The 25,130-nt window shown below is 56.3% G+C and overlaps 1 protein-coding gene across 1 annotated transcript; it reads left to right on the top strand.

The window, feature by feature from the left end:
- Positions 1–1,972: 1,972 nt before the first annotated feature.
- Positions 1,973–20,980, top strand: LOC140913695 (uncharacterized). Its single transcript, XM_073350500.1, is given in 5 exon segments — positions 1,973–2,202; positions 2,503–4,159; positions 13,379–14,144; positions 18,529–18,877; positions 18,880–20,980. Coding segments are annotated over 4 exon segments (2,574 nt in total). The 5' UTR covers positions 1,973–2,202; positions 2,503–3,146; the 3' UTR covers positions 19,326–20,980.
- The last annotated feature ends 4,150 nt before the right edge of the window (positions 20,981–25,130 follow it).

Genomic DNA, 25,130 nt, shown 5'->3' with positions numbered 1-25,130 from the left:
AGCGCCCCCCAATCCCGACCCGCAGCCCCTGCTCGCCCAGCCGCCCCCAGCGCCCCCCAATCCCGCCCCTGCTAGCCCAGCCCTGGGCTCCTCCCGCCCCCACAGCCCTGCCAGCGCCCCCCAGTCCCGACCCGCAGCCCCTGCTAGCCCAGCCGCCCCCCAGCGCCCCCCAATCCCGACCCGCAGCCCCTGCTCGCCCAGCCGCCCCCAGCGCCCCCCAATCCCGCCCCTGCTAGCCCAGCCGCCCCCCAGTGCCCCCCAATCCCACCCCTGCTAGCCCAGCCCTGGGCTCCTCCCGCCCCCACAGCCCTGCCAGCGCCCCCCAGTCCCGACCCGCAGCCCCTGCTAGCCCAGCCGCCCCCCAGCGCCTCCCAATCCCGACCTGCAGCCCCTGCTCGCCCAGCCGCCCCCAGCGCCCCCCAATCCCGCCCCTGCTAGCCCAGCCGCCCCCCAGTGCCCCCCAATCCCGCCCCTGCTAGCCCAGCCCTGGGCTCCTCCCGCCCCCACAGCCCTGCCAGCGCCCCCCAGTCCCGACCCGCAGCCCCTGCTAGCCCAGCCGCCCCCCAGCGCCCCCCAATCCCGACCCGCAGCCCCTGCTCGCCCAGCCGCCCCCAGCGCCCCCCAATCCCGCCCCTGCTAGCCCAGCCGCCCCCCAGCGCCCCCCAATCCCGCCCCTGCTAGCCCAGCCCTGGGCTCCTCCCGCCCCCACAGCCCTGCCAGCGCCCCCCAGTCCCGACCCGCAGCCCCTGCTAGCCCAGCCGCCCCCCAGCGCCCCCCAATCCCGACCCGCAGCCCCTGCTCGCCCAGCCGCCCCCAGCGCCCCCCAATCCCGCCCCTGCTAGCCCAGCCGCCCCCCAGTGCCCCCCAATCCCACCCCTGCTAGCCCAGCCCTGGGCTCCTCCCGCCCCCACAGCCCTGCCAGCGCCCCCCAGTCCCGACCCGCAGCCCCTGCTAGCCCAGCCGCCCCCCAGCGCCTCCCAATCCCGACCTGCAGCCCCTGCTCGCCCAGCCGCCCCCAGCGCCCCCCAATCCCGCCCCTGCTAGCCCAGCCGCCCCCCAGTGCCCCCCAATCCCGCCCCTGCTAGCCCAGCCCTGGGCTCCTCCCGCCCCCACAGCCCTGCCAGCGCCCCCCAGTCCCGACCCGCAGCCCCTGCTAGCCCAGCCGCCCCCCAGCGCCCCCCAATCCCGACCCGCAGCCCCTGCTCGCCCAGCCGCCCCCAGCGCCCCCCAATCCCGCCCCTGCTAGCCCAGCCGCCCCCCAGTGCCCCCCAATCCCGCCCCTGTTAGCCCAGCCCTGGGCTCCTCCCGCCCCCACAGCCCTGCCAGCGCCCCCCAGTCCCGACCCGCAGCCCCTGCTAGCCCAGCCGCCCCCCAGCGCCCCCCAGTCCCGACCCGCAGCCCCTGCTAGCCCAGCCGCCCCCCCAGTGCCCCCCAATCCCGACCCGCAGCCCCTGCTAGCCCAGCCGCCCCCCAGCGCCCCCCAATCCCGACCCGCAGCCCCTGCTAGCCCAGCCGCCCCCCAGCGCCCCCCAATCCCGACCCGCAGCCCCTGCTAGCCCAGCCGCCCCCCAGCGCCCCCCAATCCCGACCCGCAGCCCCTGCTATCTCCTCCCCTGTCTGCACCGACCGGGCACCTGTGCCTGCAGCACTCCCGGGGCTATCCAGGTGAAGGGCGAAGAGCAGGTTTGGGGAGCCTCCCATTGAACAGGCGTCACCTGAAAGGGGCATTTCAACCTAAGCTGAGGAGCAGCCTGGGGAGCCCGCAGGACACCGGCCCGCGCTCGGGACTCCTGGCTCTGATCGCAGTTCTGGGCGCTGAGCGGGCAGAGCAGGGGCTGGGCGCCAGGGCGCCAGGGCTGTAGCCCGCCCGGCGGGAGAAGAGTGGGGCCCAGTGCGTTGCCGCGGGGGCGGGGCTGGGCGCCAGGACTCCTGGGTTCCGTGGCCGGATCTCCTCAGGCAAGTCGCTGAACTGTTCTCTGAGCCGCTGCGGAAACAGGGATGGAAGGAGCGGAAGAAAAATCCTTTCCTGCTGACTGGAGATTTCAGTGTTAATATAATAGAGAAATTCAAGCCCAGCTTCCCAGAGCGGAGCCGGGGCCGGCTTAGGTAGGGCTGTAATAGCGCAGGGACCTTCCTGTCCCAGCCCCCGGACACCTGGGTCCCTCCCAGGCCGGCTTCCCCCGTCCCCCTGCGTGCCCAGGGGTGAGTCCCTGCTGAGGGCCGAGGGGGTGGCTCGGCCGGGGGGTGAGTGGGGACGCAGGGGAGGGAGAGAAAGGGCAGCAGGGGGCAGGAAATCGCTGCCTGGAGGAAGGGGCTGCAGGGAGGAGGGGATCGGGGCTCCCCGAACTGCAGCTGGGACCAGAGACACCCCCGGGGCGGGCGGGGGGTCTGTGCCGCTGAGCCCAGCAGCGTCCCCCCAACGCAGCCAGCGCCTGGGGAAGTTTTGAAGGGTTTAATGGTAATTCATCAAAGCAGGACTCCCCCCTCTTTCCTCCCCTGCAGGCAGGATTCCTGGTCCCTGACCCCGGGATCTCCGGGACGAGCCCTGTGCCCGGGATCTCCAGGGCGCCGAGGAAAGGGAGACCCTGGCCGTCACTTGCACAGGTGACAAAGGAGTGACGAGGGCTTGGGGAGTCTCCATGAACTAACAGTCAGCACCCCGGGGTGCCATGCTACAGCCATAGATGGGGGAGGCCAGAAGGGGCCATTCTGGTGGGCTACTCTGACCTCCTGCCAAGCCCAGGCCAGAGAACCGCACCCCAAACCCGTAGGGCTGGTGTCAGTGATCCACAAAGCTGGGGGAGCCTGGAAGTGGCAAAACTGGCATCGAATAACTTGGGTTAGTTTGGCAATTTACGGGAGTGAAGGGATCCCCGCAAAGCCGCCTGGAGCCCTCCGGGTTCTGTCTGCTCTCGCTCAGTGTCATCTCCAGCAGGTCCCTGTCCCCTGCCCTCCCCCAGCCATTCTCTGGGGGCTCAGCCAGGCCATTGGGGCAGAACCAGCCCCTCCGCTCTCCTCTGGGGAAGGGTTTGCAGGGGATTCGTTTCCTGCTTTTCAGATTTTCTGCCTCCTTTTGTGCCCTGTCTCTCCCTGGCACAGGGAACAAGCCCTGCCTGGATTCTCCCTCTCTCCCAGTAGGTGCTGGGATGGAGGAGGATAATCCTGAGCAGGAAGGGCCTGCAGGAAGGGAGCCTTGTGGGATGTCTCGAAGCACCGAGCAGGGAGAGGCCAGCGGGGTTGGACGGCAGCAGGAGACGGAGGCGATATCTCCGGATGAGACGGACATCAGGGTGGTGACAGAGCACAACCAAGCCCAGGCTGAGGCACGTCCCTACAGCTGCTCGGACTGTGGGAAGAGCTTCAGCCAGAGCTCCCACCTGGTCCAGCACCAGCGCATCCACACGGGCCAGAAGCCCTACAAGTGCACCGAGTGCGGGAAGAGCTTTGTCCTCAGCTACAACCTCATCGATCACCAGCGCATCCACACCGGGGAGCGCCCCTACAAGTGCGGCCAGTGCGGGAAGAGCTTCATCCGGAGTTCCCACCTCTTCCAGCACCAGCGCATCCACACGGGCGAGCGGCCCTACCAGTGCACCAAGTGTGGGAAGAGCTTCAATCGCAACTACACCCTGGTGAAGCATTACCACACCCACGTCGGGGAGCAGCCCTTCATCTGCAGCAAGTGCGGGAAGAGCTTCAGCCTGGGATCCTTCGCCCAGCATGTCCGCACGCACACGGGTGAAAAGCCCTACACCTGTGCCGAGTGCGGCGAGAGTTTCAGCAGCAGTTCCAACTTGAGCCAGCATCGGCGCATCCACACCGGAGAGAAACCCTACAGCTGTGGCCACTGCGGGAAAAGCTTCAGCCAGAGCTCCAACCTCATCAAGCACCGGCGCATCCACACTGGAGAGAGACCCTACAGCTGCCCCGAGTGCGGCAAGACCTTCAACCAGAGCTCGTCGCTCATGCAGCACCGGCGGATCCACCGGGGCGAGCGGCCCTACGAGTGCACCGAGTGCGGGAAGTGCTTCATCGACAGCTCCAAGCTCAACAAGCACCGGCGCACCCACACAGGTGAGCGGCCCTACAAATGCACCGACTGCGGGAAGGGCTTCAGAGACAGCTCCGCCCTCATGAAGCACCAGCGGACCCACACCAAGCAGACGCAACCCAGCTGCGGGGAGGGACTTTAGAGGAGGGGAAATTGACGTGATTGCAGGGGGACCCTCTGACAGTATCTCATATACTGGAAACTGAGGCATGCATGCATATCAATCAGAGAAGTATTTACCAACATTCTCATGTTCATCACAGACACTTTGGAGAAGGCTTCCTTGTTCAAGGTTTGCCAGCGTGTCACCTTGCTGGCGTTGTCCCCAGTCTTTTCAAGGAGGTCTATTTCTTTGACAGAGGTTAGCACACAGAACAGGAAACAGCCTTAACTCAATCTTGGCCCCAGGCTTCAGGGCCACCCCACCCCGGGGGTCTCGGGCACCCCTGCTCCTGGCAGTTTCCCAGTTTCAGCCACCTCTACATAAGAATACCCATACTAGGTCAGACCAATGGTCCATCTAGCCCAACATAAATGCCAACTTCTCATGGCACCGGTGGGTGCTTGCAGTCCCCCCCCATTCCAACCCCTTCCCCTAAAGTCCCCGCCCCAACTCCGCCCCCTCCCTGCCCCATTGGACCCCTCCCCAAATCCCCATCCCGGCCCCACTTCCTCCCCTGAGCGCGCTGCGTTCCCCCTCCTCCCCCATCCCTCCCAGCCCTTGCCGCGCAAAACAGCTGTTTCACGGCAGCAAGCGTGGGAGGGAGGGGGGAAAAGCGGGCACGCGGCGCGCTCGCGGAGGACGTGGAGCAGAGGCGCGGGTGAGCTGGGCCGGGGGGAGGGGCAGGGTTGGTTGTTGTTTTTGCATTTGTCTCTTTCCAATAAACTCTGATGCTTAAGGCACACCTGAGAGGAAAGGACTGTGTGTTATCATTTTAAACCATGCTCTTTCCACTGAAGTAGCTAAAAAACGTAGTTTACACATCTCTCAGCTCTCCAGCCTCTGGCCTTAACCTTACTGAGTCTGTGGCATTTTTGTACAAGAGGCCATGAAAAGTGGGATGGGGCTCAATGGGGATGATCTAGGGGTAGAGGAGGGATTTTTAGCTCATCTCTTAACTTCTTTTGACAACAGAAGCGTCCGGACTTGGAGCTTTCTTTGCAGCTGTCGTGACCAGGGAGCTGGGAATTTCCACTGTTCCTGAACCAAGGCAGGCAAAGGGCCCCAGACTGGGATTCAAACCCTCAGATCCCAGCACCACCCCCTTTTGTATATCCCCCACTCAGCCCCTGCTGAGCTGACTCCTTTCATCTCCCCTTGTAAACTGGTCCCCACAGCCTCTGATCATGTCTGTTGCTTTGCCCTAGGCTCCCTGCAATCTGTCTATATCGCTCCAGGATTGAGGGACCCAGAGATGAATCAAAAGGAGCCTCCCTGGGTTTATACAGACAGGGACTATCCCCTCTGTTCTCAGGTCTGGGAATGGGACATGCAGCCTTTCCCCTCTAGGGGCTTCGAGCAGCCTCAGAGGAGGGGAGTGGGTGGCTCGGAGGGTGAGGTGGTTGTGGGGAATGGGATATGGGACCTTCCCCTCTAGGGGGCACTGGCTCTGATCCAGCCCCAGGGCAGGGGACTGGCTCGCTCAGGGGGGCAGGGAATGGGATACAGGCCAGGACCTTAGTGTGTGAATCTCATTTGCTGTGTTCATTAGGCCTAGTGTGAAATGAGTTGGGTCTCAGCCCAGATAGGAACAGACAGGTGTGCGCTTGACCACAGTCCCCACAAAATGGTGGGTTCAGTGACAGCAGGGGCCATGAATCCCTGAGACATTTCTGCCTCCTCAGCTCCCCACAGGGTTTGTGACTGAGGTATTTACCTCACGCCTGTGACCCCCTGTCCACCTCAGGCCCCAGCCCCCCACCCAACTGCCCCAGAGACACCAAACCACAACATGCCCAACTGCCATGGAACCTCCAGAGCCCAACATTCCACCCAACTGCCACAGAACCTCCAGATCCCAACACTCCCCCCCACCCCCGACTGCCACAGAACCTCCAGACCCCAGCACCCCCCACCCCACTGCCATAGAACCTCCAGATCCCAATGTCCCCCTCCCCCAACTGCCACAGAACCTCCAGACCCCAACACTCCCCCCCGACTGCCACAGAACCTCCAGATCCCAACACTCCCCCCCGACTGCCACAGAACCTCCAGACCCCAGCGCCCCCCACCCAACTGCCACAGAACCTCCAGACCCCAACACTCCCCCCTGACTGCCACAGAACCTCCAGACCCCAACACTCCCCCCGACTGCCACAGAACCTACAGACCCCAACACTCCCCCCCTGACTGCCACAGAACCTCCAGACCCCAACACTCCCCCCCCGACTGCCACAGAACCTCCAGTTCCCAACATTCCACCCAACTGCCACAGAACCTCCAGACCCCAACATTCCACCCAACTGCCACAGAACCTCCAGATCCCAACACTCCCCCCCACCCCCGACTGCCACAGAACCTCCAGACCCCAGCACCCCCCACCCCACTGCCATAGAACCTCCAGATCCCAATGTCCCCCTCCCCCAACTGCCACAGAACCTCCAGATCCCAACACTCCCCCCCCCGACTGCCACAGAACCTCCAGACCCCAGCACCCCCCACCCCACTGCCACAGAACCTCCAGATCCCAATATCCCCCTCCCCCAACTGCCACAGAACCTCCAGACCCCAACACTCCCCCCCGACTGCCACAGAACCTCCAGACCCCAATATCCCCCACCCGATTGCCACAGAACCTCCAGACCCGAGCACCTCCCACCGAACCTCCAGATCCCAGCACCCCCGACCCAACTGCCACAGAACCTCCAGATCCCAGTATCCCCCACCCGACTGCCACAGAACCTCTAGATCCCAGCACCTCCCACCCAACTGCCACAGAACCTCCAGACCCCAGCACCCCCCACCCGACTGCCACAGAACCTCCAGACCCCAACATTCTCCCCACCCCCACCCGACTGCCACAGAACCTCCAGACCCCAATATACTCCTCCCTCAACTGCCACAGAACCTCCAGATCCCAGCCTCCCCCATCCGACTGCCACAGAACCTCCAGACCCCAGCACCCCATAAGAACATAAGAATGGCCCTACTGCGTCAGACCAAAGGTCCATCCAGCCCAGTATCCCGTCTACCGACAGTGGCCAATGCCAGGTGCCCCAGAGGGAGTGAACCTAACAGGTAATGATCAAGTGATCTCTCTCCTGCCATCCATCTCCACCCTCTGACAAACAGAAGCTAGGGACACCATTCCTTACCCATCCTGGCTAATAGCCATTAATGGACTTAACCTCCACGAATTTATCCAGTTCTCTTTTAAACCCTGTTATGATCCTAGCCTTCACAACCTCCTCAGGCAAGGAGTTCCACAGATTGACAGTGCGCTGTGTGAAGAACTTCCTTTTATTTGTTTTAAACCTGCTGCCCATTAATTTCATTTGATGGCCCCTAGTTCTTATATTATGGGAACAAGTAAATAACTTTTCCTTATTTACTTTCTCCACCCACTCATGATTTTATATACCTCTATCATATCCCCCATTAGCCTCCTCTTTTCCAAGCTGAAAAGTCCTAGCCTCTTTAATCTCTCCTCATATGGGACCCATTCCAAACCCCTAATCATTTTAGTTGCCCTTCCCTGAATCTTTTCTAATGCCAGTGTATCTTTTTTGAGATGGGGAGACCACATCTGTACTCAGTATTCAAGAAGTAGGCGTACCATGGATTTATATAAGGGCAATAAAATATTCTTCATCTTATTCTCTATCCCTTTTTTAATGATTCCTAACATCCTGTTTGCTTTTTTGACTGCCGCTGCACACTGTGTGGATGTCTTCAGAGAACTATCCACGATGACTCTAAGATCTTTCTTCATTAGCTGTAGCTAAATTAGCTCCCATCATATTGTATGTATAGTTGGGGTTATTTTTTCCAATGTGCATTACTTTATATTTATCCACATTAAAATTCATTTGCCATTTTGTTGCCCAATCACTTAGTTTTGTGAGATCTTTTTGAAGTTCTTCACAGTCTGCTTTGGTCTTAACTATCTTGAGCAGTTTCGTATCATCTGCAAACTTTGCCCCCTCACTGTTTACCCTCTTCTCCAGATCATTTATGAATAAGTTGAATAGGATTGGTCCTAGGACTGACCCTTGGGGAATACCACTAATTACCCCTCTCCATTCTGAAAATTTACCATTTATTCCTACCCTTTGTTCCCTGTCTTTTAACCAGTTCTCAATCCATGAAAGGATCTTCCCTCTTATCCCATGACAACTTAATTTCCATAAGAGCCTTTGGTGAGGGACCTTGTCAAAGGCTTTCTGGAAATCTAAGTACACTACGTCCACTGGATCCCCCTTGTCCACATGTTTGTTGATCCCTTCAAAGAACTCTAATAGATTATAAGACATGATCTCCCTTTACAGAAACCATGTTGACTTTTTCCCAACAATTTATGTTCTTCTATGTGTTTGACCATTTTATTCTTTACTATTGTTTCAACTAATTTGCCCAGTACTGACCTTACCAGTCTGCAATTGCCAGGATCACCTCTAGAGCCCTTTTTAAATATTGGCATTACATTAGCTATCTTCCAGTCATTGGGTACAGAAGCTGATTTAAAGGACAGGTTACAAACTATATAGTTAATAGTTCTGCAATTTTGCATTTGAGTTCTTTCAGAACTCTTGGGTGAATGCCATCTGGTCCCGGTGACTTGTTCCTGTTCAGTTTATCAATTAATTCCAAAACCTCCTCAAGTGACATTTCAATCTGTGACAATTCCTCAGATTTGTCACCTACAAAAGACGGCTCAGGTTTGGGAATCTCCCTATCATCCTCAGCCATGAAGACTGAAGCAAAAAATTCATTTAGTTTCTCTGCAATGACTTTATCGTCTTTAAGTGCTCCTTTTGTATCTCGATTGTCCAGGGGCCCCACTGGTGGTTTAGTGAACTTCCTGCTTCTGATGTACTTAAAAAACATTTTTTTATTACATTCTGAGTTTTTGGCTAGCTGTTCTTCAAACTCCTTTTTGGCTTATCTAATTACATTTTTACACTTAATTTGGCAGTGTTTATGCTCCTTTCTATTTACCTCACTAGGATTTGACTTCCACTTTCTAAAAGATGCCTTTTTATCTCTCACTGCTTCTTTGACATGGTTGTTAAGCCGCGGTGGCTCTTTTTTAGTTCTTTGACTGTGTTTTTTAATTTGGGGTATACATTTAAATTGGGCCTCTATTATGGTGTCTTTGAAAAGGGTCCATGCAGCTTGCAGGGATTTCACCCTAGTCACTGTACCTTTTAATTTCTGTTTAACTAACCCCCTCATTTTTGTATAGTTCCCCTTTCTGAAATTAAATGCCACAGTGTTGGGCTGTTGAGGTGTTCTTCCCACCACAGGAATGTTAAATGTTATTATACAATGATAACTATTTCCAAGTGGTCCTGTTATAGTTACCTCTTGGACCAGATCCTGCGCTCCACTCAGGACAAAATCGAGAGTTGCCTCTCCCCTTGTGGGTTCCTGTACCAGCTGCTCCAAGAAACAGTCATTTAAAGTATCAAGAAATGTTGTCTCTGCATTTCATCCTAAGGTGACATGTACCCAGTCAATATTGGGATAATTGAAAGCCCCCACTATTATTGAGTTCTTGATTTTGATAGCCTCTCTAATCTCCCGTAGCATTTCATAGAATCATAGAATCATAGAATATTAGGGTTGGAAGGGACCCCAGAAGGTCATCTAGTCCAACCCCCTGCTCAAAGCAGGACCAATTCCCAGTTAAATCATCCCAGCCAGGGCTTTGTCAAGCCTGACCTTAAAAACCTCAAAGGAAGGAGATTCTACCACCTCCCTAGGTAACGCATTCCAGTGTTTCACCACCCTCTTAGTGAAAAAGTTTTTCCTAATATCCAATCTAAACCTCCCCCACTGCAACTTGAGACCATTACTCCTCGTTCTGTCATCTGCTACCATTGAGAACAGTCTAGAGCCATCCTCTTTGGAACCCCCTTTCAGGTAGTTGAAAGCAGCTATCAAATCCCCCCTCATTCTTCTCTTCTGCAGGCTAAACAATCCCAGTTCCCTCAGCCTCTCCTCATAACTCATGTGTTCCAGTCCCCTAATCATTTTTGTTGCCCTTCGCTGGACTCTCTCCAATTTATCCACATCCTTCTTGAAGTGTGGGGCCCAAAACTGGACACAGTACTCCAGATGAGGCCTCACCAATGTCGAATAGAGGGGAACGATCACGTCCCTCGATCTGCTCGCTATGCCCCTACTTATACATCCCAAAATGCCATTGGCCTTCTTGGCAACAAGGGCACACTGCTGACTCATATCCAGCTTCTCGTCCACTGTCACCCCTAGGTCCTTTTCCGCAGAACTGCTGCCTTGCCATTCGGTCCCTAGTCTGTAGCTGTGCATTTGGTTCTTCCGTCCTAAGTGCAGGACCCTGCACTTATCCTTATTGAACCTCATCAGATTTCTTTTGGCCCCATGCTCTAATTGTCTAGGTCCCTCTGTATCCTATCCCTGCCCTCCAGCGTATCAACCACTCCTCCCAGTTTAGTATCATCCGCAAATTTGCTGAGAGTGCAATCCACACCATCCTCCAGATCATTTATGAAGATATTGAACAAAACTGGCCCCAGGACCGACCCTTGGGGCACTCCACTTGATACCAGCTGCCAACTAGATATGGAGCCATTGATCACTACCCGTTGAGCCCGACAATCTAGCCAGCTTTCTACCCACCTTATAGTGCATTCATCCAGCCCATACTTCCTTAACTTGCTGACAAGAATACTGTGGGAGACCGTGTCAAAAGCTTTGCTAAAGTCAAGAAACAATACATCCACTGCTTTCCCTTCATCCACAGAACCAGTAATCTCATCATAAAAGGCGATTAGATTAGTCAGGCATGACCTTCCCTTGGTGAATCCATGCTGGCTGTTCCTGATCACTTTCCTCTCATGCAAGTGCTTCAGGATTGATTCTTTGAGGACCTGCTCCATGATTTTTCCAGGGACTGAGGTGAGGCTGACTGGCCTGTAGTTCCCAGGATCCTCCTTCTTCCCTTTTTTAAAGATTGGCACTACATTAGCCTTTTTCCAGTCATCCGGGACTTCCCCGGTTCGCCACGAGTTTTCAAAGATAATGGCCAATGGCTCTGCAATCACAGCCGCCAATTCCTTCAGCACTCTCGGATGCAACTCGTCCGGCCCCAGGGACTTGTGCACGTCCAGCTTTTCTAAATAGTCCCTAACCACCTCTATCTCCACAGAGGGCTGGCCATCTCTTCCCCATTTTGTGATGCCCAGCGCAGCAGTCTGGGAGCTGACCTTGTTAGTGAAAACAGAGGCAAAAAAAGACAATTTCATTGTCACTATCACTGTCCTGGTCAGATGGTCAATAATAGATCCCTACTGTTATATTCTTATTAGAGCATGGAATTACTATCCATAGAGATTCTATGGAACATGAGGATTTATTTAAGATTTTTACTTCATTTGATTCTACATTTTCTTTCACATACAGTGCTACTCCTCCCCCCCCCCCCCCGATCTGTTCTGTCCTTCCGATATATTTTGTACCCCGGAATGATTGTGTCCCATTGATTGTCCTCACTCCACCAGGTTTCTGTGATGCCTTTTGTATCAATTATTATACCCACCCCCGACTGCCAAAGAACCTCCAGACCCCAGCACCCCCCACCCGACTGCCACAGAACATCCAGACCCCAACATTCCACCCAACTGCCACAGAACCTCCAGATCCGAACATTCCCCCCACCCCCACCCGACTGCCACAGAACTTCCAGACCCCAGCATCCCCCACTCAACTGCCACAGAACCTCCAGTTCCCAACATTCCACCCAACTGCCACAGAACCTCCAGATCCCAACATTCCCCCCACCCCCACCCGACTGCCACAGAACCTCCAGACCCCAACATTCCACCCAACTGCCACAGAACCTCCAGATCCCAACATTTCCCCCCACCCCCACCCGACTGCCACAGAACCTCCAGTTCCCAACATTCCACCCAACTGCCACAGAACCTCCAGAGCCCAAACTCCCCCCCCCCCCCACCGCCATGGAACGGACAGACCCCAACATTCCATCTGAAATGGCCCGTCCCCCTGTCTCCTCCTGCTGCAGTTACCCTGTGGGGGCGTCAGGCCGCGTGGAGCCGGAGGAGCTGCTCGCTCCAGCTGGGCTTCACCCCGCGGTGGGAGAAGAGCACTTGGACTGAGACCCGGGACCCCCGATCCCCATAATTCGGATTCCATCCGCTCCCTCTCCCATCTCTAGCGAGCACCCACAGGGAACTCTACCGCCTGCTACCCCTCCCGGGGCACGTGCCGTGGGGGGAGCGCACCCCACTGCTCCCCACGCTGGTCTAGTCTCTGCGGTGCCTTCCCCGGGGGCTCGAGCTCTGCCCACCCCGGGCGCGCTCCGCTTTCCACGGCCTCCGGCGAGTCACCGGGTTAAAAACATAGAGATCGGCAGCGCCCCGGACTAGAGCGGAGCCCGGAGGAGCGGGGCTGCGATCGCGCAGGGACCTTCCTGTCCCAGCCCCGGACACCTGGGTCCCGAGCCCCCGGCTGCAGCGCTCCCCGGCCCGGGCGCGATCCCCCGCATGGAGCCAGGGGAAGAGCCGAGGGTCCCGGATCTCCCGGGCGCCCAGGAACGGGGGACCCCCAGAGGCGCCCCCCCAGGTGAGGAATGAGCCACACCGGCTGGGAGTGAGGGGGGAAGCTGGGGTCCCAGCCAAGCCAGCGGGAGCCCCCCCACCCCCAGTTCTGTCTGGTCAGTATCGTCCCCAGCAGGTCCCAGTCCTCATGGCAGGTGTCACTCCCGGATCCCCACCCCGGCAGGAGCCCTCCCCTCCCCCAGCCTTTCTCTGAGGGCTCAGCTGGGATGCTGGGGCAGCCCCGGCCCCCCCTCTCCCCTCAGGGAAGGATTTGCGGGCGTGGGGTGCTTCTTACCCTCATGTTTCCTGCTCAGTGACAAACCCCTTTGTTATCCCTTCTCACCCGGGCGCAGGGAACGAGCCCCGGCTGGATTCGCACTCTGTCCCAGCAGCTGCCAGGACAGACAAGGACAACCCCAAGCAGGAAGGCCTGGCGGGAGCAAAGCTGCATGGGATGTCCCACTGTTTCAAGCAGGGAGATGATGCCTGTGGGGCAGGACAACAGCAGGGAGCCCCCCCAGGGCAGAGACCTAGTGATCTCGCCCCGCTGGCCTCCACCCCAGCAGAGAAACCCTACAAATGCCACGAGTGCAACAAGAGCTACAGCCTGAGCTCAAACCTGAGCCGCCATCGCAGGATCCACACGGGGGAGAGAGCCCACAAATGTGCCCAGTGTGGGAAGAGCTTCCACTTCAGCTCCCAGCTTGTCCAGCACCAGATCAGCCACACTGGGGAGCAACCCTACAAATGCCCCGACTGCGGGAAGAGCTTTGGTGTGAGCTCCAACCTTCTCCAGCACCAGCGCATCCACTGGGTGGAGCAACCCTACAGCTGTGCCAACTGCGGGAAGAGCTTTGGCCACAGCTCCCACCTGGCCCGGCACCAGCGCTTCCACATGGACGAGAGACCCTACAAGTGTGGGGAGTGCGGGAAGGCTTTTGGGGTGAGCTCGGCCCTGATCCGGCACCAGCGGATCCACACAGGTGAGAGGCCTTACAAGTGTCTGGTTTGCGGGAAGAGCTTCAACCTTAGCTCCAACCTCTTCACCCATCGCAGGATCCACTGGGACGAGAAACCTTTTAAATGCCCTGAATGTGGGAGGAGCTTCAGCCAGAGCTCAAGCCTCAGCCGCCACCAAATCAGCCATACGGGGGAACGACCATACAAATGCCCTGAGTGTGGAAAGTGCTTCAACCAGAGCTCCCTCCTGATCCGGCACCAGCGGATCCACACGGGGGAGCGACCCTACAGATGCTCCCAGTGCTGGAAGAGCTTCCTACGGAGCTCCCAGCTGAAGAGACACCAGAGAGTCCACACCAGGTAGGGGGCAGTGGTTGATGACTCTCTGGTATCCCGCTGGACCTGGGCCAGTTATACAGCAGTTATACAGACTGACTGGGATCACTTGGATAATTGGGATTGTCTCAACAAGATGTGTTTTAACACAGCCAAATGCAATGCTGTACATTCAGGAACTATGAGAATGTATTTTGCATTTACTGGGTGAAGGACTGTATCCTGGGACACAGTGACTCTGAAAAGGACTTACAGGTCCTGGCGGATAACCAGCTGACCATCAGCTCCCAGTGTGGTGCTCTAGCTAAGAGAGTAACGTGATCCTTGGTTCTATAAACCGGGGAATATCGAGTAGCAATGGAGAGTGGGTAACACCTCTGTATGCGGCATTGGGGAGAGCATTGTAGGAGACTGCGTCCAGTTCTGGAATGCACCCTTCAGAAGGGATGTTGACAAATTAGGAAATGTTCAGAAAAGAGCCACAAAAACAGTGTGAGGTCTGGGAAACCTTCCTTGTAGTGAGCCACTAAAGAAGTTTGATCTATTTAGCTTATCCAAGAGAAGATGAGTCGATGACTGGATCCCAGTACCTACATGGGGAGGAGAATGCTGATAGCAGAAAGGTCTTCAGTGTAGCAGTCAAAGGCTAAATGAGATCCAATGGCAGGAAGCTGAAGGGAGACAAATTCAGACTGGAAATAAGGTGTGAATTTCTAGCAGTGGGGGGAATTAACCTCTGGAACAACTCACCAAGGGGTGTGGTGGATTCCCCATCACTTGGAGTCTTTACACCAAGACTGGATGACTGTCTGTAAAAGTTCCACTCTAGAGCCACCAGAAGTTCTGGGCTGGCTACAGGAATCACACGGTGAGGTTCGTTGGCCAGGGTTATGCAGGAGGTCAGGCCGGGTGGTCAGAATGGTCCCTTCTGGCTATAAACTACAAATCCCTCACCCCTGTCAACCTAGCTGTGGGAGGCAGAGAGTGATAGAGACACAAAATGAAGGATTCACATAAACATATCAAGGCAGGCAGAACTAAGACTAAGAGACCACATGGTCCTCAAAGTCAGCAGATCTGGGTTGTATTCCTGCCTCGGCTACTGACTGGCTGTGTGTCCTTAAGCAAGTCCCTTCCCCTCTCTGTGCCTCAGTTTACCCTCCTGCCCTTTCTGTTTTCCCTTGTACGTCCTTTGGGGCAGGGACTGTTCTTGCTCTGGGTGTGTGCTGCGTCCAGCACAATGGGGCCCTGATCTGGGGTGGGCCTATGAGTGTGGTTGTAATAGAAATAACTAACAAAGTAAGAAGCTTTTGCATCATTTATAAATGATTCTGTCACCTCCTCCTTGTGCTGCTTTATCCCTGGAGGAAGTGGCGTCCCACAACCCAAGCCTGTTGACTGAGCAAAATGAGATCTTACCCTTAACTCCAGGGCATCAATTGGACAACCAGCAGGGGGTAAATGGGGGACACACAGAGCTCCTGGCATGGGGAAAAGAGGGAGATGGGGGAGACACATAGAGCCCCTGACATGGGAGTGATGGGGGGGAACAGAGCCCCTGGCATGGGGAAGAGGGGGCAATCGGGGGGACACAGAGCTCCTGGGATAGGGCCAGGGTTCAGGTAATCCCTGAAATAGAGGGGGCTGGGAGGGTGGTACACTGGGAGCTTGTGGGAGATGTGGAGGGATGCACAAACAGAGGAATCTTGAATAGGAGTAAAGAAGTTATTTTATCTCTGCATTTGGCAGCGGTTCCAGTGCTGGAACCCACAATTCAAGAAGGATGTTGATAAATTGGAGAGGGGTCAGAGAAGAGCCACAAGAATGATGAAAGGATTAGAAAACCGGCCTTAATAGTGACAGACTCAAGGAGCTCAATCTATTTAACTGTCCAAAGAGAAGATTAGGGGGTGACTTGAACATAGTCTGTAAGTGCCTACACGAAGAACAAATATTCAATAATGGGCTCTTCAATCTAGCAGAGAAAGGTCTGGCATGATCCAATGGCTGGAAGTTGAAACTAGACAAATTCAGACTGGAAATAAGGTGTAAATTTTTGACACTGAGCGTAATTAACCACTGGAACAATTTACCAAGAGTTGCGCTGGAGTCTCCATCACTGACCATTTTTAAATCGAGATTGGATGTATTTCTAAAAGCTCTGCTCTAGGAATTCTTTTGGAGCCGTTCTCTGGCCTGTGTTATCCAGGAGGTCAGACGAGATGATCACACTGGTCCCTTCTGGCCTTGGAATCTATGAGGAAGCCCTGGTGGGTGCAAAGAACTTGGCGAACAGAAGAAACAAAGTGTGGGACCCTCTAGCACAGAATGTAGGTCACTTCAGGAGCTGAAAGTAGCGATAGGTCAGAGCCCTTCACTCCCAGCTCCCACCCCACATCCCTGGGGCCTCCCAGGAGGTCTCCAGCAGGACTACAGAAGAGGAGACTGATCGGGGCTGGGGTTTAATTTGAGATCAAGAACACCGTTATGAAGAGGAACTTTCCACATCTGCTGGGATGCTTCTCCACCTGTTCTGCTCTCCATCTGTCCCTGGAGAATGGACTCATGGGTGGTGGTTGGCACGGTGGGACAAGGGCACATTAACTGGGACACAGGACTCTGAGCCCTTAAGGGAGCCCCTACTTCTGATCCCATGTGTTTCTTCTCCAATCCCTAGAGAGCACCCAGAGAGAAATCTACTGCCTGGTACCTCTCCCCAGGAGCAATGGCTCCCCAGGCTGGCCTAGTTTGTAGTGTCTTCCCCAGGGGCTCGAGATCTGACCACCCCACTCTCTCCATGTCAGGAGCCTTTTCCTAATACTGTATCCGGCATCTCCCTGGGTTAAAAACATAGAGATCGGATGCACCCCGGACTAGAGCGGAGCCAGGATGAGCGGGGCTGTGATCGCGCAGGGACCTTCCTGTCCCAGCCTCCCGGGCTCCCCAGCCCGTGTGCGCGCAGGGGCCAGTCGCCGGCTGCCGCCCCACAGCGCCCAGGCGGGACTCGCCCCGGCCGGGCGGTGAGTGGGGACCCCGGAGGCAGGGGAGAGGCAGAGGCAGGAGATCGCTGCCGGGAGGAAGCGGCCACAGCGACAGGGGGATGGGCGCTGACCCCCAGCTGGGGCTGGAGAGACCCGCCAGCCCTGTGGGAGGCGGGGTGGGCTGGGGGTCGGTGCAGCGGGGGAAGGAGTTTTCTGTGCAGCTGAGTTCGGTAGAGCCCGGGCGCGTTCTCTGCACCGAGCCCCGGGGGGAGGTTTCACCGAGCCCCGTCTCTCCCCTTTCTTTCCCCCGAGCAGGATTCCCTGGCCCGGCCACGATCCCCCGCACGGAGCCAGGGGAAGAGCCGAGGGTCCCGGATCTCCAGGGCTCCCAGGAAAGGGAGATCCCCAGAGGCGCCCCCACAGGTGAGAGACACCAGAGACCCGTGGAGATGGGGAGCGGGGTTGTATCCTGGGAAGCGGTGACCCTGTAAAGAACCTAGGGGCCTCGATGGAAACCTAGTGAAAGCCTGAGCTCCAGGTGCAATCCTCTGGCTAGGAGGGTAAAACGATCCATGGACCCATGAACAGGGAGATAATCCAGCAGTGGCCAGGAGGGGTTATCACCTCTGTACAGAATCCTAGAATATCGGGGTTGGAAGAGACCTCAGGAGGTCATCTAGTCCAACACCCTGCTCAAAGCGGGACCAACACCAACTAAATCATGCATAGGGCATGGGGGAGACCATTACAGGAGGCTGTGTCCAGTTCTGGTATCGCCCTTTGAGAAAGGGTGTTGGGAAAGTGGAGGGGGTTCAAAGAAGAGCCATGAGAAGGATGTGAGGTCTGGGTAACCGGCTTTCAGCTGGGGCCCCAAAGACGCTCAATCGATTATGATTTTCCAAGAGGAGGTGACTTGACATCACTCGTCCCTCTGAGGGGAGGATATGGCTCAGAGTAGAGGGCTCTTCAATCTACCTGCCAAAGACAGAGCAAGATTCAGCAGCTGGGAGCTGAAGTGAGACACATTCAGACTAGAAATAAGGTGTGGGCCGGGGAATGAAGCACTGGGCTAAGTGACCAAGGGCGTTGGTGGGTTCGCCATCACTTGGAGTCATTTCACTCTAGTGAAAGCAGAAGCTGGGTTAGATGCAGGAGTCACTGACTGAACTGCTCCAGCCTGAGTTACACAGGAGGTCAGACTAGGTGATCACCATGGTCCCTTCTGGCCTTCGCATCTGTGTATGTTCTCTCACTCCCAGCAGATGCCAGGACAGCAGGTGAGGAGAATCCCCGGCAGGAAGGGCCTGTGGAAGCAGAGCCTCACTGGAATCCCGGAGTGCCAAGTTGGGAAATGCCAGCGGGGCAGGGTGGCAGCAGTGAGATCTCCAGGAGGGAAGAGGCTTGTAGGCACTCGGGGTCCCAGTGGGGATGCAGCAGGGGGAGCAAGCCTACCACTGCCCCGACCGCGGAAAGGGATTCAGCCAGAGCACAAACCTCCTAACCCACCGGCGAGCACACATGGGGGAGAGCCCGTACGAATGCCCTGATTGCGGGAAGGCCTTCAGCTGGCGCTCCCACCTGCTGGAGCACCAACGCATCCACACCAGGGAGCGCCCCTACCAGTGTGGGGAGTGCGGCAAGAGCTTCAGCTGGAGTTCGGCTCTGATCCAGCACCAGAGCACTCACACAGGCGAGCGGCCCTACCGCTGCCCCGACTGTGGGAAGAGCTTCAGCCGTGGCTCCAACCTGCTGCAGCACAAACGGATCCACACAGGTGAGAGACCCTACAATGCCCCGAGTGCGGGGAGTGCTTTGGCCACAGCTCACACCTGGTACGCCACCAGAGCATCCACACGGGCCAGAAGCCCTACAAGTGCGCCGAGTGCGGGAAGAGCTTCATCTCCAGCACCTGCCTCCTGCGGCCCCGGCGCATCCACACGGGAGAGAAACCCTTCACCTGCTTGCAGTGCGGGAAGAGCTTCAGCCACAGCTCCTCGCTGCTGCGCCACCAGCGGGCCCACAAGGGCGAGCGCCCCTTCCTGTGCAGCCAGTGTGGGAAGGGCTTCAGCCAGAGCTCCTACCTCTCTGAACACTCGCGCACCCACACCGGTGAGCGCCCCTACAAGTGCCCCGACTGTGGGAAGGCCTTCGCCCAGAGCTCCACATTGGCCCGGCATCAGGGGGCCCACACCAGCGAGCACTGCTTCCCCTTCATTGGCTGCAGGAGGACTTGATGCAGGGCAGGGAGGCTGCTGCAAACACTCACGCTCCTTCGGATGGGGAGAACCTGCTGCTGTCTCCAGCTGGGGTCCTGTCCCGGGAGCCTCAGCTATTGCATCAAGTTGAGAGTCTGAAAAGGTGACTGATGGAGACATGTCTCCCTGGGGTGCTGCCCCATTAACCCACGGGGGGGACATACCCCTGCATCCGGCTGAGGGTTTCCAGTGGTGGATCATGCAGCCACATCCCACTGCATTCAGCTGGGGTCCTGGCCTGGAGAACCCAGGGGATACATGTCACTGATCTGGCTGGGGTCCTGTGCCAGTGGAATGCAGAGGGGACATGCCACTGCCTCAGGATAAAGGTCTGCCATCTCCCTGTGGCCCTGGCTGAGTGGCCCTGTAGCAGTGGTTTTCAAACTGCGGGTCGCGACCCGCTACTGGGTCATGGAATGTAAGGCGCTGGGTCTCGGCGGCTCTGGTCAGCACCGCCAAGCGGGCCGTTAAAAGTCCTATTGGTGGTGCTGCCCGGCTAGGGCAGGCTAGTCCCTGCCTGTTCTGACACCACGCTGCGCCGCAGAAGTGGCCAGCAGTAGGTCCAGCTCCTAGGTGGGGGGACCGTGCGGCTGTACGCACTGCCCCTGCCCCAATCACCGGCTCCGCACTCCCGTTGGCCGGAAACCAGCTAATGGGAGCTGGGGCGTGGTGCCTGTGAACGAGAGCCACATGGAGCCACTTGCATGCCTCCGCCTAGGAGCCAGATCTGCTGATGGCCGCTTCTGGGGCGCAGCACGGTCCGCGGTACCAAGACAGGCAGGAAGCCTGCCTTAGCACCCCCACTGCACCGCTGACCGGGAGCTGCCCGAGGTAAGCCCGCACCCCAATCCCCTGCCCCAGCCCTGCGTCCACCCAGAGCCCCCTCCTGCACCTCAAACCCCTCATCCCCGGCCCCACCCTAGAGCCTGCACCCCCTGCCCAGAGCCCTGATCCCCTCCCACACCCCAACCCTCTGCCCCAGCCCTGAGCCCCTCCCACATCCCAAAACCCTCATCCCCAGCTCCGTTAAGTCACGGGCATCAACAATTTTTTTCAACTGGGTCACCAGAAAAAAAGTTTGAAAACCACAGCCCTATAGGATAGGGGTCACTGATCAAACCTCAGTGGCCTTTGGAGGGATGTGCCACCCCATCAGGCTGAGGGTCTGCAGTAGCAGATCGTGGAGCCAGTTCCCACTGCAGCCAGCTGGGATCCTGGCCTGGTGGCCCCCATGGGGCACATCACTACATTGTGTCTCACCTCTCCCCACCGGGGGTTGAACCTAGTAACTCTGTTTCTAGACCTATGCCTCCCTCCTGTCAGCAATAAAGGACGTGTTGCCTAAGAGGCACTGACAAGCCCATCATTTAGCTGTTAGGGAGGGACATAGGCACCCTGTTAGCACAGGTTACAGCTAGCCTGAGAGTCACTGGATTATGTACTCATACTCCCTTGGTTGGTCTATTCATGGGGCTCAAACCCATAACCTCTGGCTTTCTACTTTGACTCAGGTCCCATTCAGCTGGGCTGAGAGGTGAAAACAAGCATTGATACCTCTCCGTCACGCCCTCTCCCGCCCGCCACCGGTGGCATCAATATGAGCCATCAGTTCACAATAAATTGAGTGGATCGTCTGGCTGTGGCCAACCCTCTCTTTCATTACATGGAAGAAGTAAGTGTGTGTGTGTGAGAGAGAGAGAGAGTTGGAGGGAGAAGCACAGTCCTCGCATAGTGCTCGGGTACTGGACCGTATGGGGGATACATCAGAGGGTCCATACAGAAGATGGACCAATCAGAGGTAGCACATATTATTGGAACACCTAGGAGCCTCAATCAGGCTCCAGGACCACACCATGGTGGATACTGTACATTATTTATTAGGTGGATTATGGTAACATCTAGGAGCACAGGTCAGGCACCAGGACTGCACTGTGTTTGATACTGTATGTTATTTATTAGGTGTTGTGATGGGTTGCCCCTGCTTCCAGGGTGCCATCTGATTTTACTGCAGTACCATTGAGCCCACCTGTTCCACCGGCTTGGGCTCTCGCACCCTGTCCTGCTAAACCAGGCCCTCAAGCCTCCTCTAGCACACACACAGATAGGGCCACACCCAGCTGCAGAAAGACAGACACTGAGATCAGCTCTGTGTGGGACGACTCAGCTCGGGAATTTCCCAGCACTCAAGAGCACATCCCCTCTGGACTGTAAACCCAAAATTGTATTGTCTTGCACCGCTCAGAAGTCTGTACAGCGTAAGCTCATGGAAATCGCCTCCTCCTTCAATGTGGAGGAAGATATGCACAGCTTTTTGGCCCCAGTTATGAATTGCACAAACTGGTTTAGAGAAAACAAAACAAGTTTATTAACTACAAAGGATAGATTTTAAGCGATTATAAGGGATAGCTAGCAGATCAAAACAGACTACTGAGCAAATAAAACACGCAAACTAAGCTTAATACACTAAATAAACTGGCTACAAGTAGTAATTTCTCACCCTAAATGTTGTTTTAAGCAGGTTGCAGAGTTTCTTCACGACAAACTTCTCTTTCTTGCAGCTTAGAACGGCCAGATACTCCATTCACAGGCCAGACACCTAGCCTGGTTCCAGTCCTTTCTTCCCCCAATCACTCTTAGGTGTTTTCAGCAGTCATCCTGGGCAGGGATTCAGTGAAGAACCAACCAAGATTAACTCACTTCCCTGCCCTAAATAGGATTATATATGGCGGGAACCCTTTGTTTCCTAGTTTGGTCCCCACCCCCGATTAGTGGAAAAATACTAGTAGGCCAAGATGGGGTCCAGTACCAGGTGACATGATCACATGACCCTGCAGTGTCAAAGCAGCATCCTAGGAAGGTAGGAGATTAGCATCTTCAGAGTCCTATTGTTCGCCCTAATGGCCTGTCCAGGCTGATTGCCTACTGTCGAGTGGGCATTCTCCAAGGGTAAACACAGTTGTAATTGTTACATAGTCAATAATCAAAACTTCAGATACAGAAATGATACATGCATACAAATAAGATTATCATACTCAGTTCATCACCTTTCCAATGATACTGCACATGACCCATCTTGCATAAAACATATCTTAGTTATGCCATATTCATACTACAATATCTCTATGACGAATATGGGGCGTAGTGTCACTGATGTATTATGGTAGCACTTAGGAGCCCCAGTCATGAGCCAAGACCGCATTATGCAGGTGCTGCACCAACACAGGATGTGGGGAGAATCATATGGGGGAAGCATCAGTAAGCCTCAGGACTCCTGGGTTCTATTTTCTAAGAGAAGAAGGATGGCCCACTGACTGATTCCAATTCCCTGCTTCACCGCAGACTGTCTATGTGGCTTTTGGCAAGTCATCACAGCCAGATCCCCAAAGGTATTTAGGCGCCTACTTAATTCAAGACTAGGCACCTCTCTGCATCTTTAGGCACCTAAAAATCTTTGAGGAGCTGGCTCTTAGTTGCTCGGTGCCTCAGTTTCCCCATCTGTACTATGGGGATAATAGCTCTGCCCCGCCTCACAGGGGGTGTTGTGAGGATAAATACATTACAAATAGTGAGGCACTCAGATACTACTTCTCTGGTCCCCACTGATGTATCTTAGCTAGATAGCTGTTGCCAGCACTGTCTCACTATATGACTGTATACCAGTCTCTTCCCTGCTCTGTGCCTCAGTTTCCCCATCTATAAAATACGTGTGTACCAGGCCTACATGAGTGAATGTTCCTCGGGCAGATTCTACCGGGGCCCCAAGATATTACGATGTGGAATATTTCAAGTATGCTGGTCGCTATCTAGCTCTGTTCTCTCTTCCATTCCTGGTACTTGTAAAATCAGTCGAAGGCAATGCTTTTCCATATCACCCACCATTAGCTGGCTGACTGCGAGCTCAGGAGCCCAGTGTCACCCAAGGACTGTCCTCTCTGGTCACCCCCTCCTCTAATCCACTCACCCCATGCCCCTCTCAGAGTTGCAGTGCTCAAATTGTAATGAAAGAGGTGCCAGGGCTCAAGCAATTGTTTTTGGTTTGTTTGGTTTTTTTACGTTCATAACTGATGCAGCAAGCCCAGAGGTGCTGGGGCTCTGAACTGCCCAAGCCTAGAGGTGCCGGGGCTCAGCCCTGGCACAAATTAAGCACTGCAGAGTTGGGGCTGGAACCCAGGAGTCCTGGGCAGCGTCTGTGACATGAGGAGTAGAGAGTTACAGCTTTTCACCCCGTCATAAATATGCAAGAGGAGCTGGATCTGAAATCTCCAGCAGGCCTGGAACCAATGGCCAACCCTGCCCTACCATGCACTGCAAAGAGAAGCTCCATTTCCCGGAGTCCCTTGCAATGGGGGCTGCACTAATTGTGGGACAGAATCCTAGCCGCAGCCTATTCCCACCCCCTTAGTTCCTGCCCCGGCACTGAGGACCAGCTGGTGCTGAGTAGGGTCCCTTGCGGTTCTAGGTGCTGTTTGAAGAGGTGGCCGTGTATTTCTCCCAGGTGGAGCGGGAGCTCCTGGACGAAGGGCAGAGGCAGCTCTACAGGGACGTCATGCAGGAGAACTACCAGACTCTCATCTCGCTGGGTGAGGAGCTACTGCTGCTCAGGGATTAGGAGCTGTAGGACTTTGACATACCTGGGTTTGACTCCCAGCCCCCACCCTCCCACTTTAACGCACTAGACCCCACTCCCCTCCCCGAGCTGGGGATGGAGCCCAGGGCTCTTCCTCAAACCCTTACATTTCTGGGAGATCAGGCCCTGCAGCTCCCAAACCCAGCAGCACAGAGACTGTCACCCCTACAGTGCAGCACCCATGTGCCCCCATCAGAGAACAGGGTCAGGATACTGAGCCCTTCAGGGGAGATTTAACAAAGCACTGTCTCATCAGTTTCCTTCCCCATCCCTGAGATCTCCCAGATGGAGAGAGGGGAAGAGCCGAGGGTCCTGGATCTCCAGGGCTTTGAGGGGAGGGAGATCCCGAGAGGCGCCCACACAGGTGAGGAATGAGCAACACTGGCTCAGAGACCATCTGGGAGCAAAGGGGGAAGCTGGGACCCCAGAAAAGCTGCTGAGAGCCCCCCAGTTCTTTCTCATCTCTCAGTTTCGCTGCCTTTTTTTAAAACAGCTAACAAAATCATCCAAAGCACAGCCTTAGCGGCAGCCACGCTACACCACCAACCGGGAGCCGCCAGAGGTAAATGCTGCCCGGCAGGAGGCTGCACCCCAACCCTGAGCCCCCTCCTGGACCCAGCACCCTGAATCCCCTCCTGTACCCCAAACCCCAGCCCTGACCCCCCTCCCAGAGCCAGCACACCCACCCTCTCCTGCAACCCAGCCTCCTGCCCCAGCCCTGACCCTCTCTCCCAGAGCCCACAGCCCGCACCCTCTTCTGCACCCCAGCACTCTGCCCCAGCCCAGAGCCCCCTCCTGCACCCAAACTCCCTCCCAGAGCTTGCACCTCTCACCCTCTCCTACACCCCTGCCCCAGGCTCAGCCCAGAGCCCCCTCCTGTACCCCAACCCCCTGCCCCAGCCCCGTGAAAATGAGTGAGGGTGGGGGAGAGCGACTGTTGGGGGGGGGTGGAGTGAGTGGGGCGGGGCCTTGGGGAAGGGGCGGGAATAGCTCCTGGGTTGCCCTTACTTTCAAAAAGTGATCTTGGGTGTAAAAAGGTTGGAGACCACTGCCCTACACTAAGCAGTCCCCGCCCTGCCTTTCCAGTCTCGGCTGCCTGCTGATCCTTCCCGTCCCCTGCCAGCTCTCTGGGGCTCCCTCGCCCTGCCATGCGCCCA

Source organism: Lepidochelys kempii, chromosome 6, assembly GCF_965140265.1.
Source record: "Lepidochelys kempii isolate rLepKem1 chromosome 6, rLepKem1.hap2, whole genome shotgun sequence".
NCBI lineage: Eukaryota > Metazoa > Chordata > Testudines > Cheloniidae > Lepidochelys > Lepidochelys kempii.
Note: the sequence above shows the minus strand (reverse complement) of the source record. Positions and strands in the feature narration are given on the sequence as shown.